Raw genomic sequence first — 17,861 nt, 5'->3', positions numbered from 1 at the left:
GGCTGGCAGGAATAGGGAACACTGGTGGATAGAGATATTGAGGGTATAGTCAAGAAAAAAAGAGGCATATGTCAGATATAAACCATTCAGATTGAGTGACTCTCTTGAGGAATATAGGGGGTGTGACAGTACAGTTAAAATGGAAATCAGGAGGGCAAAAAGGATATAAGAGATAGCTTTAGCAGATAAGGTAAAGAAGAATCCAAAGAGATTCTACAAGGATAATAAGAGCAAAAGCGTAACTAGGGAGAGAATAGGATCACTTAAAGATCAACAAGGCCATCTATATGTGGAACCATAGGAGATGGTGAGATCCTAAGCAAACATTTCACGTCAGTATTTACTGTGGACAAAGACATGGAAGCTAAGGGAGGGATTGGAGGTCTTAAATGCATGAAGGTAGACGAATCCCTGGGACGTAATCAAGCATATCCCAGGACATTTAGCAGAGATATCTCAAGAATCTTTTTTAGAATTATTAGATTACCTACAGTATGAAAACAGGCCCTTCTGCCCAACAAGTGTACTCCAACCAACCGAAAAGTAACTCACCCAGACCTATTCCCCTACATTTACCCCTGACTAATGCATCTAACATTATGGGCAATTTAGCAATAGAAAGAGTACCTGTGCTCCTAATAGTACCAAATTAGTAAATTATAAAGTTAGTGCAGCAGTAAGCAGTAGTTGCTGACATTTTTCATAGAAGTCTTCACCTATAGTATTAGCAAAACTAACATTATGGCTCAATTCACCTGACGTGCACGTATTTGGACTGTGGGAGGAAACCGGAGCACCCGGAGAATATGCAAACTCCACATGGACAGTCGCACGAGGTGGGAATTGAACTGTGGTCCCTGACACTGTGATGCAGCAGTGCTAACCACTGAGCCACCCTGTACCATTGCAGTCACAGCTGAGATGCCAGAAGACTAGAGAGAGTGGTTAATGTTGTGCCGTTACTTAAGAAAGGCTGCAAAGAAAGACCGGGGACCACAGACCAGTGACATCAGTGGTGGGTAAGTTGTTGGAGGAGATTTTGAGAGATAGGATCTACATGCATTTAGAAAGGCAGCAAATAATTAGGTAGTCAACATGGCTTTGTGCATGGGAAATCGTGTCTCACAAACTTGACTGAATTTTTTTGAAGAGGTGACCAAAAAGATAGATGAAAGCAGAGCAGTCGATATTGTCCACATAGACTTTAGCAAGCTCTTCAGCAAGGTTCCACATGGTAGACTGATGAATAGGGTTAGATCATATGGAATCCAGAGAGAGCTAGCTAAGTGGATACAAAATTGGCTTAACAGTAGGAGACAGACTGGAGGCCAGTGACCAGCGGTGAATTGTAAGGATGTGTGTTGTGTCCACTGCTGTTCGTCAGTTCTATAAATAATTTGGATGAGAATATACAAGGCACTGTTATTATGTTTATCGATGACACCAAAACTGATAGTATATAGGATAGTGAAGAGGTTTTCTAACAGTACAGTGGGATCTCGATCAACTGGGCCAGTGGGCCGAAGGAACGACAGATGGAATTTTATTTTAGGTAAATGCATTTTGGTAAGACAAACCTGGACAGAACTTACACAGTTAATGTCTAGGGCTCTGAGGAGTGTTGTTGAACAGAGAAACCTGGGCATGCAGGTATATAGTTTCTCAAAATTGGTGTCACAGGTAGACAGAAAGCAAGTGAGGACTGCAGATGCTGGAGATCAGAGTCGAGAGTATGGTGCTGGAATAGACCAGCAGGTCAGGCAGCTTTTCCAGCACCAAACTCTCGGATTTTTCTGCTCCTCAAATGCTGCTGTTCTTTTCCAGCAGCACACTCTCATTACAGGCAGACAGGGTGGTGAAGGTGGTGTTTGGCATACTTGCCAGCATCGTTCAGAGCACTGTGTCTGATGACAATCACCTGATAAAGGAGTCCGAAAGCTAGTGTGCTTCCAATTAAATCTGTTGGACTATAACCTGGTGTTGTGTGATTTTTGTACACCCCAGTCCAACACCGGCATCTCCAAATCATGGATAAAGTGAATAGCCAAGGTCTTTTCCTAGGTTAGGGGAGTCCAAAACTAGAGGGCATAGGTTTAAGGTGAGAGGGGAAAGATTTAAAAGGCACCTGAGGGGCAATGTTTTCACATGGAAAGCAGTGTGAATATGGAACGAGCTGCCAGAGGATATGGTAGTGGGGAGTACATTTACAATATTTAAAAGACACTTGGACAGGATGGATAGGAAAAGTTTAAAAGAATATGGGCGAAATGCAGGCAAATGGAACTATTAAGAAACCTGGTCAGTGCAGGCAAGTTGAGCTGAAGGGTCTATTTCTATGTTGTATAACTCTATGACTCTGTAACATTTGAAATTGTGCAATCATAATTTTTTTGCTGCAGTTACTTTGCAATCTCAGGCTTATCTTTTGACATTATTGTCTTAGATGTAAAATCACTTGGCTTGGAAGATGTAGCTATGCAACAAACTACAGTGAAAAAAATGCTGCCATGGAAAACTGCTGAGCCAAACTAGAACGTTTTTCAGAAAAATAACAAGATCCTCAACTTGTCATCAGCAAGGCAACCCTCTTCATTATTGCAGCAGCAAACATCAAAAGTGAACTCTTGAGGATCATTTGCACTTTGTAAATTTTGGTTCCAGACACACAAAGAAGACAGATACTTGAACTACAGGTTTACAAAATAATCCTGCTGTATTGCATTTCTATTAAAAAAAATGAAGCTGAGATGATTCCTGAAAGAGCTGTTTTGCGTTAATTGCCATAGGTGAAGACTTCCGTGAAAAACGTCAACATCTATTGGTTTGCAGCACTAACTTCATAATTTACTAATTTGGTACTATTAGAATCACAGGTATCCTTTCTAAAGCACTTAGTTCATTGAAGTACAGAGATGTTTAGGCTTTAAAAATGACTTGCAAGGTATCTCAGATTTTCTCCACTGAAAATGTTTTCTTAGAGTAGGATAAAAGGTCGACACAACACCGAGGGCCGAAGGGGCGATACTGTGCTGTACTGTTCTATGCTCTTTAAATCATAGAAGAAGTGAACTTGCAAGAAACTAAGTCAAGTCAAAGGTGTAGGTAGTGCAAGCCATGTACAATACTGTGAATAACTAAACTGCACAGGAATGTAATTGTTCTGACAATTATAGAAAATTAGCACTACAATATTAGCAACCTGTCAGTTGTTGTGGTTCTGTTCGCCGAACTGGGAATTTGTGTTGCAGACGTTTCGTCTCCTGTCTAAGTGACATCCTCAGTGCTTGGGAGCCTCCTGTGAAGCGCTTCTGTGATCTTTCCTCCGACATTTTGTAGTGGTTTGAATCTGCCGCTTCCGGTTGTCAGTTCCAGTTGTCCGCTACAGTGGTCGGTATATTGGGTCCAGGTCGATGTGCTTATTGATTGAATCTGTAGATGAATGCCATGCCTTTAGGAATTCCCTGGCTGTTCTCTGTTTGGCTTGTCCTATATTAGTAGTGTTGTCCCAGTCGAACTCACATTGCTTGTCATCTGCGTGTGTGGCTACTAAGGATAGCTGGTCGTGTCGTTTCGTGGCCAGTTGGTGTTCATGGATGCGGATCGTTAGCTGTCTTCCTGTTTGTCCTATGTAGTGTTTTGTGCAGTCCTTGCATGGGATTTTGTACACCACATTGGTTTTGCTTATGCTGGGTATCGATCCGCATCCATGAACACCAACTAGCCACGAAACGACATGACCGGCTATCCTTAGTGGCCACATACGCAGATGACAAGCAACGTGAGTTCGACTGGGACAACACTACTATTATAGGACAAGCCAAAGAGAGAACAGCCAGGGAATTCCTAGAGGCATGGCACTCATCTACAGATTCAATCAATAAGCACATCGACCTGGACCCAATATACCGACCACTGCAGCGGACAGCTGGAACTTACAACCGGAAGTGGCAGATTCAAACCACTACAAATGGTGGAGGAAAGATCACAGAAGCGCTTCACAGGAGGCTCCCAAGCACTGAGGATATCACCTAGACAAGGGACGAAACGTCTGCAATCCAAATTCCCAGCTTGGCGAATAGAACCACAACAACGAGCATCCGAGCTACAAATCTTCTCACAAACTTTGAACTTTGTCAGTCAAAAGATAGATGAGAAAGGAACATTTCATTGCTGGTTTCATGGTGGTGGAATGAAAATTAAAACATTACATTTTATCACTATAATCTCTGTAATGCGCACAATGTCATATACCATGCAAGTTATTCTGTGCTCGGCAGTTAATTCCCAAAATATAAGTAAAATGAAAGCTACCTGTTCTTTTAAAAACTGCAAATTTAGTTATGCTAGAATTGAACTTCTTATCCAAATCACTCTAGCTATTGCAATATCGGACCAGGAACCTGAAAGATTTATCAACCATTTTTTCAACCTATCCTACAACGTTCAACAATCTGTGTACCTCACAGCTGTTCAACATGAGACATCACATGCAAAATGTATCTACAAATATTCTCGTTCACAATCACTAATTCTACTCCACCATGAGAAAAACAGGCAGTAGTAGGACCTTACAGGGGTTAGTTACCCACATTTCTTTGATATTACTCATCTTGAGGAGGCAAAGTAGGAATTTGGAAGCGTTCTAGCCAGAGACAGAGAATAGGCATCTTACTTAGAGGTAAGTAATCACTTGGGCTTCCTAGCAGATACACAATATTTCACAATCTCTAATCACCCAAAAATATTCTGATTCACATGCTCCATATGGTTTCAGCACGGACATTCTCCTACAGTAGTCACAAATGTTACAGCCTAACCCTTCCAGCTTCATCACTGCATGCATCCAGCAGTAAAATCCACCCTTTTCCACACAGCAAATTCAAGAAGAACCCACCTTATCATGTGGAGGAGGAAAAGGAGGAAAAATGCACACCACCAATAACCACCACTGTTGGAAATACCAGTTCAGAGACCAACACCATGTGTAACTCAGGAGAAAATTACTGCAGATGTTGGAATCTGAACTGAAAGCAAAAAATCCTGGATATCACAGCGGGCCAGGCAACATCCATGGTGAGAAAGCAAGCTAATGTTTTGAGTCAAGATGACTCTTCATCAGAGCTGAAGTGAAGGGTGCAGGGATATGCAATACGGGGGTGGGGGGGGGGGCAGCTGGAGGTAGTTGAGTGCTGTAGTGCATTGATTGTTCACATTAAAGGATTGGAATATGAGAATGGCAGCGCAATGGTGTCTCTAATTTCCAGACTAGAAAAAATAGACAATCCCATTGGTGTGTGGGGAGGAGAGAGAAGGTTACACGGAATGTAACAAGTGTTTTGGAAGGTCTGGGTCTTGTCTGCAAACAGACCGGTGGTGTTCTGTAAAGTAGTCACCCAGTCTGCAATATGATGTGGAAGTGCTGGTATTGGACGGGGTGGGCAAAGTTAAAAATAACACAACACCAAGTTATAGTCCAACAGGTTTATTTGGAAGTATGAGCTTTTGGAGCACTGCTTCTTCAAAAGGTAGCTGAGGAGCAGGATCATAAGACACAGAATTTATAGCAAAAGATCACAGTGTAATTCAACTGAAACAATATATTGAACAAACCTAGATTGTTGTTAAGTCCTACATCTTTTAGAATGGGTTGCAAGTTTCGGTTCATTAATATGTAAATCCCAAACTTCTTTTAAGTCACATTCTTGAGCTAACTTAAGGTTTTATTTAAAAAATGACATCTCTGCTCAGATAATGCATTAAAGGTGTGAGGTTAGAGTCTGTCTGTATCCCAAACATGAGTCAGACTGGTTCTATTTCCAAAGTAGGAATTTATAAAATATTACATGGATTGACGACCTGCAGATTGTACGCTTTTTGAGCAAAACAGAATGCATCTGCAAATGCAAATTCACCCCATAGACTTGTATGTATGTGTGCATGCATGACATTGAGAAACAAACTTGTAAGGAGATCTCAGCTATCTGTAAGAATAATAGGGTAGGTATGGTCGGGGATTTTAACTTTCCAAACATCGACTGCCATAGTGTTAAAGGTTTAGATGGAGAGGAATTTCTTAAGTGCGTACAAGACAATTTACTGATTCAGTATGTGGATGTACCTACTAGAGAAGGTGCAAAACCTGACCTACTCATGGGAAATAAGGCTGGGCAGGTGACTGAGGTGTCAGTGGAAGAACACTTTGGGGCCAGCGACCATAATTCTATTCGTTTTAAAATCGTGATGGAAAAGGATAGACCAGATCTAAAAGTTGAAGCTGATTGGAGGCAGATGTTTGCAGGTAAAGGGGCAGCTGGAAAATGGGAAGCCTTCAGAAATGAGATAACAAGAATCCAGAGAAAGTATATTCCTGTCAGGGTGAAAGGGAAGTCTGGTAGGTATAGGGAATGCTGGATGACTAAAGAAATTGAAGGTTTGGTTAAGAAACAGAAGGAAGCATATGTCAGGTATAGACAGGATAGATTGAGTGAATCTTTAGAAGAATATAAAGGAAGTAGGAGTATACTTAAGAGGGAAATCAGGAAGGCAAAAAGGGGACATGTGATAGTGTTGTCAAATAGAAATAAGGAGAATCCAAAAGGTTTTTACAAATATATTAAGGACAATAGGGTAACTAGGGAGAGAATAGGGCCCCTCAAAGATCAACAAGGCGGCCTCTGTGTCGAGCCACAGAAAATGGGGGAGATACTAAATGAATATTTTGATCAGTATTTATTGTGGAAAAGGATATGGAAGATATAGACTGTAGGGAAATAGATGGTGACATCTTGCAAATTGTCCATATTACAGAGGAGGAAGTGCTGGATGTCTTGAAACGGTTAAAGGTGGATAAATCCCCAGGACCTGATCAGTTGTACCTGAGAACTCTGTGGGAAGCTAGAGAAATGATTGCTGGGCCTTTTGCTGAGATATTTGTATCATTGATCGTCACAGGTGAGGTGCCGGAAGACTGGAGGTTGGCAAACGTGGTGCCACTGTTTAAGAAGGGCGGTAAAGACAAGCCAGGGAACTATAGACTGGTGAGCATGACCTCAGTGGTGGGCAAGTTGTTGGAGGGAATCCTGAGGGACAGGATGTACATGTATTTGAAAAGGCAAGGACTGATTAGGGATAGTCAACATGGCTTTGTGCGTGGGAAATCATGTTGCACAAACTTGATTGTGTTTTTTGAAGAAGTAACAAAGAAGATTGATGAGGGCAAAGCAGTAGATGTGATCTAAATGGACTCCAGTAAGGCGTTCGCGTTCAACAAGGTTCCCCATGGGAGGCTGATTAGCAAGGTTAGATCTCACGGAATAAAGGGAGAACTAGCCATTGTGTACAGAACTGGCTCAAAGGTAGAAGACAGAGGGTGGTGGTGGAGGGTTGTTTTTCAAACTGGAGGCCTGTGACCAGTGGAGTGCCACAAAGATCGGTGCTGGGCCCCCTCTACTTTTGTCATTTACATAAATGATTTGGATGCGAGCATAAGAGGTACAGTTAGTAAGTTTGCAGATGACACCAAAATTGAAGGTGTAGTGGACAGCGAAGAGGGTTACCTCAGATTACAACAGGATCTGGACCAGATGGGCCAATGGGCTGAGAAGTGGCAGATGGAGTTTAATTCAGATAAATGTGAGGTGCGGCATTTTTGGAAAGCAAATCTTAGCAGAACTTATACACTTAATAGTAAGGTCCTAGGGAGTGTTGCTGTATAAAGAGACCTTGGAGTGCAGGTTTATAGCTCCTTGAAAGTGGAGCCGCAGGTAGATAGGATAGTGAAGGTGTTTGGTATGCTTTCCTTTATTGGTCAGAGTATTGAGTACAGGAGCTGGGAGATCATGTTGCGGCTGTACAGAACATTGGTTAGGCCTCTGTTGGAATATGTTGTGAAACTTGAAAGGGTTCAGAAAAGATTCACAAGGATGTTGTCAGAGTTGGAGAATTTGAGCTATAGGGAGAGGCTGAACAGGCAGGGGCTGTTTTCCCTGGAGTGTCGAGGCGGAGGTGTGACCTTATAGAGATTTACAAAATTATGAGGGGCATGGTTAGGATAAATAGACAAAGTCTTTTCCCTGGGATTGGGGAGTCCAGAACTAGAGGGCATAGGTTTAGGGTGAGAGGGGAAAGATATTAAAGAGACCAAAGGGACAACCTTTTCACTCAGAGGATGGTACGTGTATGGAATGAGCTGCCAGAGGATGTGGGGGAGGCTGGTACAATTGCAACATTTAAGAGGCATTTGGATGGGTATATGAATAAGAAGGGTTTGGAGGGTTATGGGCCGGGTGCTTGCAGGTGGACTAGATTGGGTTGGGTCATCTGGTCAGCGTGGACAGGTTGGACCGAAGAGTCTCTTTCCATGTGTACATCTCTATGACTCTATGACATGGGATGCAAATTTGCATGACTCTAACTTCCCATTTTTAATGCATTTTTTGAGCTGAGATGTCACATTCTTTTATAAAACCTTAAGTTATCTCGAGAATGTGACTTTAAAGTAGTTCTGGAATTTACATATTAATGAACCTAAACCTGCGACCCATTCTAAAAGCAACTGAGGTTTGCTCAATATATCATTTCAGTTGCATGACACTGTAATCTTTTGCAATAGATTCTGTGCCTTATGATCCTGCTCCAGAGCTACCTGATTCAGGAGCAGTGCTCCGAAAAATAGTATTTCCAAATAAACCTGTTGGACCATAACCTGATGTTGTGTGATTTTTAACTCAGCCTGCAATATAGAATAGGCCACATTGAATGCACTGAATACAATACACAAGATTGAAGGAGGTACAGGTGAAATGCTGCTTCACTTGGAAAGACTATTTGATCCTGACCTTCCCATAACAGGTCATTTTAACACAGTGTCTTGCCCGCTCGCCGATATTTGGTAAGCTGCAATGCTCCAGCAAATCACAGCACGAGCAGGAGGAGCAACATCTCATCTTTAAATCAAGCAGTTTACAACCTTTTGGGCTCAATATCATGAACCCATGTGCAACTTAAAGGCTAGTTTAGAAGAAGGAAGCTCATAATGATACGGACTGGACGCTTCAGGTAAGTACTTGTACAGAGTGGAAAGGGCACCAGATGTGTCATCTTTCTGATGAAGGGCTTATGCCGGAAATGTCGACTCTTCTGCTCCTCAGATGCTGCTTGACCTGCTATGGTTTTCCAGCACCTCACTTTTTGACTCTGATCTCCAGCAGCTGCAGTCCACACTTTCTTCTCATCTTTCTGGTAGTCAGGGGATGAAGGATGAGTGGAGAGGTGCAAGTCACATTGTGCCTCAAAGAGCTAAGCTACAAATGAAGGCCAATAGTGCAATAATTCAAATACCTGGTGTAATGGTCAAAAGATTACAAGTTGGGGCTGGGGAGAAATAAAAGATTCTGAATCACTGAATCCAATTTGTCCATGGCCTGATATAAATCATTGTAGTGCACCTTCTCCAGTGTAGTGAGGCTGATTATTTCTGTAATCTAATAGGGTCTGACAGGGATGCCCGAGATCATATCGAATTAGGGAACAAATTATGATCATTTGCTAAGTAAGGGATATTGGGTGAGTATTTGATTGGATGTAAATATATTTATGGGGAACAAATAATAGAGAACAAGGTTGGAGATTTGTGATGTGCAAATTGAAACAAAACTCCAACTAAAGAAATATATGCCGTAAGGGTCAAAGAGACAGAAAAACTCACAACATTTAAGAAACATTGAGATGTGTACCTGCAATACCAAGGCATACAAGATGATGGGGCAAGTGCTGGAAAATGGGATTTGAATAAGTGGTCGTTTTTGATTGGTGCAGATTCAGTGGGTCAGAGGACTTTTTTTTCAGTGCTGTAGGCCTCTATGACTCTATATCTGGACTTCGTCCAACCAACCTTTGACCTCCTTTAAAAACTTCCAGTCACAACCCATGGGGCCCGATATCATGCAGTGTCTGTATTCACAATTTTCCCTGTAGCTTGTAGAAACTTGCTGTAATGTAAGTTCAGTCTCCTGCCATGATGCTTGGTGTTTCTCAGGTAAAAGATGTCTCTCACACTCACAAATGTATCCCCCATCAATAGGCAATTGAAGAAAGCAATAGAGTTAGTGCCATTAAATCACTGAGCAGGAACCCACTTATCTCTCTCTGGATGCCAGAATTGCTGCTTCCTCCCTTTTCACTCTGCCATTGTTCTTGCCCGTGGGGTGCTAAGACAGTACAGACTAAAGCAGAGTCGTCACAGTCCACAGTCTACTGAGAATAGAACTTCTGAACTCGGCTCTTCAGATTCTCAGCAGCTATCCCAACATATCTGTGGCCCACCAAGAATAAGCACCAGGGTCAAGAGCTTTATTCTTCTAAATGCTGTGTCACATTTTCATTGTTTAGGTGTATAAAAACAATAAGAATGATAATTGTATTGTGGAGGCCTTTTTGTGATATTTCTGGAACAACAGATGGGAGATAGAATGCACATGATGAACGTCCTAATAAATAATTAGCCATATAAGTTATGTTCAGGTTATAAGTTTGCTCTTTAAGCTGGTAAATTTGTTCTCAGATGTTTCTTCACCATGTTAGGTAACATCATCAGAGAGCCTCCGATGAAGTGCTAGTGTACTGTCCCGCTTGCTATTTATCTGTCTTGGTCTGTTGTGGTGGGTGACATCACTTCTGGGTCTTTTCCTGAGAAGTTGGTAAATGGGGTCCAAATCGATATGTTTACTAATGGAGTTCCAGTTTGAATGTCAAAACTCTAGGAACTCCCATGTGTGTCTTTGGTTAACCAGTCCCAGGATTGATGTATTATCCTAGTCAAACTGGCATCCCTTTTTGTCTGTGTGTATGGATACTAGCGAAAATTGGTCATGTCTTTTGGTGGCTAGTTGGTGCACATGTATCCTGGTGGCTGGTTTTCTGCCCGTCTGTCCATTGTAATGTTTGTTGCTGTCCTTGCAGGGTATTTTGTATATGATGTTTGTTCTGATGATTGTTGGTACAGGATCCTTTAAATTCATCAGGAGCTGTTTCAATGTAGCAGTAGGGTTGTGGGCTACCATGATGCCCAGGAGCTGGAGTAGTCGGTCGTTATTTCCGAGATGTCTTTAATGTATGGCAGGGTGGCTAGAGTTTCTGAGTGTTTTGTGTCTTCTTGTTTAGGGCTGTTATGTAGGAATTGGCGGACTGCGCTTATCGGGTACTCTTTGTTCAGGTTGTGCAAGTATTTTTCCTCAGCTTCTCTTAGTTCCTGGGTACTGCAGTGTGTTGTGGCTTGTTTAAATAATATCCTGATGCAGCTCCATTTGTGGGTGTTGGGATGATTGCTCCTGTAGCCAGTGTGTGTGGCTTTCCTGTAAACGCTGGTCTGTAACTCTCCATTGGCTTTGCATTCTACTGTGACGTCTAGGAAGGGGAGTCTGCTGTTGCTGTCTTCCTCTTTGGTGAACTTTATACCGGTAAGGTTGCTCAACTACAGGAGCAATCATCCTTCATTAGGAATGAAGCTTGTGGGCCGGAGGGCTGAGAGATAAATGGGATGGGGTGGGGGTGTGGAGAAGGTAGCCGAGAATGCAATAGGTAAATGAAGGTGGGGGAGAAGGTGAAAGGTCGGAGAGGAGGGTGGACCAGATAGATGGGAAATACGATTGACGGGTCAAGAGGGTAGTGCTGAGTTGGAGGTATGGAACTGGGATAAGGTGGGGGGAGAGGAAATGAGGAATCTGGTGAAATTCACATTAATCTCGTGTGGTTACAGGGTCCCAAGGCAGAAGATGAGGTGTTCTTCCTCCAGGCGTCGGGTGGTTAGGGTTTGGCGACGGAGGAGGCTCAGGACCTGCATGTTCTTGGTGTAGTGGGAGGGGGAGTTGAAGTGTTCAGCCACAGGACGGTGGAGTTGGTTAGTGCAGATGTCCCAGAGATCCACAAGTTGGCGCCCTGTCTTCCCGATGTAGAGGAGACCACATCGGATGCAATGGATACAGTAGATGACCTTTGTAGAGGTACAAGTAAATTTCTGTTGGATGTGAAAAATTCCTTTAGGGCCTTGGAGAGAGGTGAGGGGGAAGGTGAGGGGGGAGGTGTGGGTGCAGGTTTTGCACTTACTGCGGTGACAGGGGAAGGTTCCGGGAGTGGGGTGAGGGCTAACCAGGGGCGTGGATCTGACAAGGGATCTGCCAACTTGCGATCGTCCGAGTGCCTGATAGTCCGAGAACACTAAAGGAAGACGTCCTAGAAATATTGGATGCATTGATGTTCACCTTTTTAGATTCTATCGATTCTGTTCCTACGGATTGAAAGGTAGTTAATATGACCCACCATTTAGAAAACTGGAAGGTAGAAAGCAGGGAATTATTGACTGCTTAGCCCGATAATGGTTTGGGGAAAATGCTAGAGTCCATTGCAAAACAGCAACAGGATCAGACATAGTCAGTGTGTATTCATGAAATAGAAATCATGCTTGATGAATCTTTTGGAATTTTTTTGAGAATGTAACTAGAAGAGTTGATATGGGGGAGTCAGTGAATGTGAACTTTCAAAAGGCATTTGATAGAGTCCCACATAAGAAATTTAAAAATGGGATGGGATTTGGGTTAGTGACCTGACATGGATAGAGAACTTGGTTGGCAGACAAGAAACAAAGAGTAGGAATAAATGGGTCTTTTTCGAATTGTAGGCAGTGACCAGTGGGGTACTGTATAGAACAGTGTTTGGATCCCAGTCATTTACAATATTTATTGATGATTTAGATGAGCGAACGAAATGTAAGGCCTCCAAGTTTGGAGAAAGCACAAAACTGGGTGGGAAGGTGAATCATAAGGAGGATGTAGAAATATTTTAATGTAATTTATTGAATCAGTGGGCAAATGAAAGGCAGATGAAGTATTATGTAGATAACTGTAAAATTATTTGTTTTGGAAGCAAAACAGGAAGGCAGATAATCTCAATGGCAATAGATTGAGAAAGGTGGAGATGCAATAAATAAAACCAGGTGTCCTTGCAGTCCAATCACTAAAGGTAAGCACGCAGATGTAGCAGGCAGTAAAGGTAGCAAATTATATGTTGTGCTTCATAGAAAAAGGATTCAAGTATATGAGCAGGGATGTCTTGTTGCAATTGTTCAGGACATTGATTTGCCCATACTTGGGGTATTGTGGACAGTTTTGGTCTCCTTATCTGAGGAATGATGTTCTAACGCTGGAAGGAGTGCAATGAAGGTTTATTTGACCGATTTCTGGAATGGCAGGACATTATTCACTACAATTCAGAAGAATAAGGAAGGGTCTCATAGAAACCTATAAAATTCTCACCGGATTACACAAAGTAAACGCAGGAAGGATATTCATAATAACTGGAGAGTCCAGAACTTGTGGTCACACTTTACGAATACGGGATACACCATTTAGCACTATAATGGGGAGAAATTTCTTCACTCAGAAAGTGATGAGCCTACAGAAATTTCTGCCACAGAAAGTAGTTGAGGCCAAAAAATTGAATGTTTTGAAGAAGTTGGATACAGTTCTTAGGGCTAAAGGTGTCCAAGGGTTTGGGGAGAAAGCAAGAACAAGGTACTGAGTTAGATGACGATTAGATTGAATGACGGGGCAGGCTCCAAGGGCTGAATGGCCTACACTTGATCCTATTTTCTTTGTAAACATTTGGCAGATCAGCCAAACAGTAAGTTATTATCTGCAATAGCATGGACCATGCATGCTTAGAATTAATTACAGATGGTGGGAGAATTTCACAACAGTCCTAACGTTGCATCAATAATAAGTGATCACTCCACAACAGGGGAAAGGGCCACAATGAGTTTTTTTGTCAGAATATTTGAATACACTCCATGCAGGCAGAAAGGCTTTTATCAAAGCTAGTCTCAAAGAATTTAATGATTCTCAAGATATAAGGTAATGCCAACAGATACCAGTTTCAACCTGGGAGATATGGTTTATTATGAGGATATTCTACAAAGTGAAGAGGCCTGGAAAGTTTATTGGTAAAGCCAGAAAAACAATAATTGTACAACATGGGAATCACACTGTTTGAGTACACTCTTCATAATTGCTTGGTATGGATTACAAACGTGCAGATTCCAAAAGATTTATGGAAAGCAGTGAAGAGCAGGTACTTCTCACATCCAAATGTTGAACAGATATGAGGGTCAAACTGCCACAATTGACAGCTTGTCTGATGTCGGACAGATCACTTCTGATGGTCAATGTTAGGCCATGAGTGCTAAAGGACAATTGCAAAAAGTGGGTGTTAGAATCAATTGCTCACCAAAAAGGGTTAGTCAACGGAGAAATGTGACAATTACAAGTAGAGCATAGAAAGCCACTGGAAAATATAAAAGCCAAGGAAAATATAAATGTACAGTTCAGGGACAGGAGGTTAGGACCATGGATTAGGAATATGAAATACAAAGTTGAAAGTTCAAAGAGTGGGCCCAAGAGTAAACAAGCTCCTAGAAAAAAAATCATGAATCTTTGAAAGAAATAGCAGTCCAGAAAATGATAGAGGCAAGATAGAGAGTACAGTTTAATAGTGACAGCAATACAAAACAAACCAGCAATACGACCAGGAGCAGAAACTCACGTGACTGGGGAGTCTTAGTGGACATAAACAAACTAGAAGACAATAATAAGATAATAAGAACTACAAAGTTTGAAGAATATGGAGTGTACCACACAGATACCAGATAGGGGACAAACTGACCTATCGCATAGAGGCTGTATACAGAAAAGAGTCCCTTGGAATTTATAAGGCTAAAGCAAAGCTAGTGACACAACATTTTGAAGAATAACTGGGAATCAAAACATAAGGATAGCTTTATTAATAACGGGGGGAAAAGACATTTCTTAAAGCTTTTAGCAACAGATGCATGGGAATGTAGATTAATTAATATTAAAGCTGAATTTCTGCAGGGTGATAAGTTTAATAGGGAAATGGTTCTTCGTCCTTCAAAAGGGCACCAAGTGTAGTGGGAACACTCTGAAAGTTAAATAAATGTTTGATAATACCCCTAGAAATTGGCACTTCTCAATAAAATCTGAGTTAAATGCAGACCCTACTGTGGTCATAAGGGGAAGCTTTCAGGCATTTTTACCATGCATGCAGATTTTTTTTGTCAGGTGGGAAAAGCTGTTTTGAAAATATTGTCATAAATGGTCTTAAGGTTGAATTGTAAGTCATATTTCTGGGGTTTATAAGTACAGTGGATTAGAAATCATGCAGAGTGGATCACGTATCACTTTGCAACAGTAATCTTTTTTGGAAAATATCTGTCCATTGCAATTAGTCAAAGTAGGGCCTCAGAAAATGATGAAACAGCTTTCAAAAGTAAGGTGGGGCAGTGCAAAATCTAATTGGACAAGTGAATTAGCTGGGCATCCAAGCAAGGCCAGGTGCAGGCTTTTAAATATTAAACTTGAGTACAACTATGGAAAGTTCCACGGAAATTATTATGTGGGCAAGCAATATACTTCAGTTAAAAATGCAGCATCGTGTTTTAAAATCTCCATCACTGGGAAGTGCCAGGAACATAAAGATTATTTCCTTTAGTGACTCTTGTTATGTAAATTCTATGAGTTTATGAATGCAGGAAGTTTATAGGTTTTCTTGTGAGAAAGCGAAGTAAATGTTATTCTTCAACTTGTGAAGCTAAAAAGATCATAGGAGTTGTAAAAAGTACCTAAGCATCTCGTCATGGGTGAAGTAGTTAATTATAATAAAAACTCACACTACACCAAGTTATAGTCCAACACGGTTATTTTGAAGAACAAGCTTTCAGGTTTAATAACTTAAGGTTTGATAAAAAAAAGTAACATCTCAGCTCAGACAATGCATTAAAGGTGTGAGTTTGTGTGCATTCCTACCTTGAGTCAGACTGGTTCTATTTCCAAAGTGGGAATTTATAAAATGCCACATGGACTGACTGCCTACAGTTTGTGTGCCTTATTATTAAAATAGAGTGTATCTGCAAATTACACCGTGTGTGTGTGTGTGTGTGTGTGTGTGTGTGTGTGTGTGAGAGAGAGATAAAGGAACTTGGCATCACCAGCACCAATAACCAAGCCTCCCTCGCACAATTTGAAAATGGTGCACCATGGGGAAATCGATTGTCAACTTATTGGATTGCACCCTTCAACTGGAAGAGATTAAACTTCTTAGCCGAAGGTTCGATTTCTGCTCCCCCCCTACCAAAATGCACCTCATTGATCTTATGACAGACATGGAGGTATTCATCAGATGAATGAGTCTCCAGGAATTCTTCCAAGATGTCAGCAGTGTGTCCAATGAGACAACTAATGAACTGGAACAGTCGTCAGAGAGATCCGTAGTGGAGCGAACAAAGACGGAATCAATTTGACACCTTCAGAGGGCTGCTGTCCTGCTCAAACTGTCAGGAAATGTGTAAATGCAAGATTCATGAGCTGCACTCACAAGGTACAGCAAAATGTCACCCTATCATAATGCAACACGGTCCATGCTCTCAAGGCTAATCGTAACATTGTCATCAAACCAGCAGAAAAAGGAGGAGCCATCGTCATTCAGAATAGAATGGACTAATGCAACGACACGTACCAACAACTGAACAACCAAGAACACTTCATGCAACTACCGGCCGATCCAATCAAAAAACACACCAGTAAACTAAACAGATTGATCAAGACTTTTGATCCAGTCCTTCAGATTACCTCTCAAGTAGGACACTTCTATTGCATTCTGAAGATACACAAAGCCAATACAACTGGACATTCCTTTGCATTAGACAATGGGACCCTGTGTGAGAACCTCTCTGGCTATATCGAGGGCACCTTGAAACCCACCGTACAGGGGATCCCCAGGTTCTGTCATGACATTACAGATTTCTTACAGAAACTCAGCACCCAGACGAACCAGGAACATTCTTCGTCACAATGGATGTTTCAGCATTATACGCCAGCCTCCCCCCATGATGACAGCGTCGCTGCAGCAACCTCAGTACTCAACATCAACAACTGCCAATCTCCGGGCACCATCTTACAATGCATCAATTTCATTCTTGACCACAACTTCTTCACCTTTAACAACAACTTCTTCATCTAGACATACAGAATTGCCATGGGGACCAAGTTTGCATCCCAATATGCCAACAGTTTAATGCATAAGTTCGAAGAAGACTTCTTTGCTACACCTCCAACCAACACTCTACACCAGATATATTAACGACATTTATTCCTCTGAACTCATGCGAGGAGTCACTGAAATAACGACACAGTGATATCAACAAGTTTCATCCCATCATCAGATTTATCATGGAGTACTCTTTAGAATCAGTGTCATTCTTGAACACATGCACCTCCATCAATAAACCGGATAAGCTCGTGACACTGAACTTCTCTAGCTTCCACTCTAAACATATTAAACAGCCATGTCAATGGACAAGCCGTATTGCATGCACAGGATCTGTTCAGATGAGGAGGAACATGATGGACACCTGATGGTGAAGGATCTGCTCAACAGGATACAATGCTCAACTCATCGATCACCAGTTCCGGCATGCCACTGCGGGAAACCATAATGACCTCCTCAGGAGACCGTCTCAGTATGCAACTGATAGGGTACCCTTCATTGTCCAGTTTTTCCTGGGAACACAGAAACTACACCATGCTTTTTGCAGCCTGCAACACAGTATTGATGAGGATGAGAACCTCACCAAGATCTTCCCTACCGCCTCCACTTCTTACCTTTAAATATAGAACACAGAACAGTACACAACAGTACAGGCCCTTTGGCCCTCTATGTTGTGCTGACCTTTTATCCTACTCTAAGATCAGACAAACCTACATACCCTTCATTGTGCCTATCCAAGAGACACTTAA

General features: G+C 41.9%; 1 protein-coding gene across 2 annotated transcripts in view; it reads right to left on the bottom strand.

The window, feature by feature from the left end:
* LOC132834735 (fibrillin-1-like) overlaps positions 1-17,861 on the bottom strand; it is a 589,699-nt gene that overhangs the window by 284,086 nt on the left and 287,752 nt on the right. The window contains exon 17 of one of the 2 annotated variants that reach the window (XM_060853701.1): positions 14,005-14,232. The exons of the other annotated variant lie outside the window; for it this stretch is intronic. Within the exon in view, the coding sequence (XP_060709684.1) occupies positions 14,219-14,232 (14 nt within the window). The 3' untranslated portion in view covers positions 14,005-14,218. Of the gene's footprint in view, positions 1-14,004; positions 14,233-17,861 lie in introns of those variants that run through there. 2 annotated transcript variants of the gene reach the window in all.

This window comes from Hemiscyllium ocellatum, chromosome 42 (genome assembly GCF_020745735.1).
Source record: "Hemiscyllium ocellatum isolate sHemOce1 chromosome 42, sHemOce1.pat.X.cur, whole genome shotgun sequence".
NCBI lineage: Eukaryota > Metazoa > Chordata > Chondrichthyes > Orectolobiformes > Hemiscylliidae > Hemiscyllium > Hemiscyllium ocellatum.
Note: the sequence above shows the minus strand (reverse complement) of the source record. Positions and strands in the feature narration are given on the sequence as shown.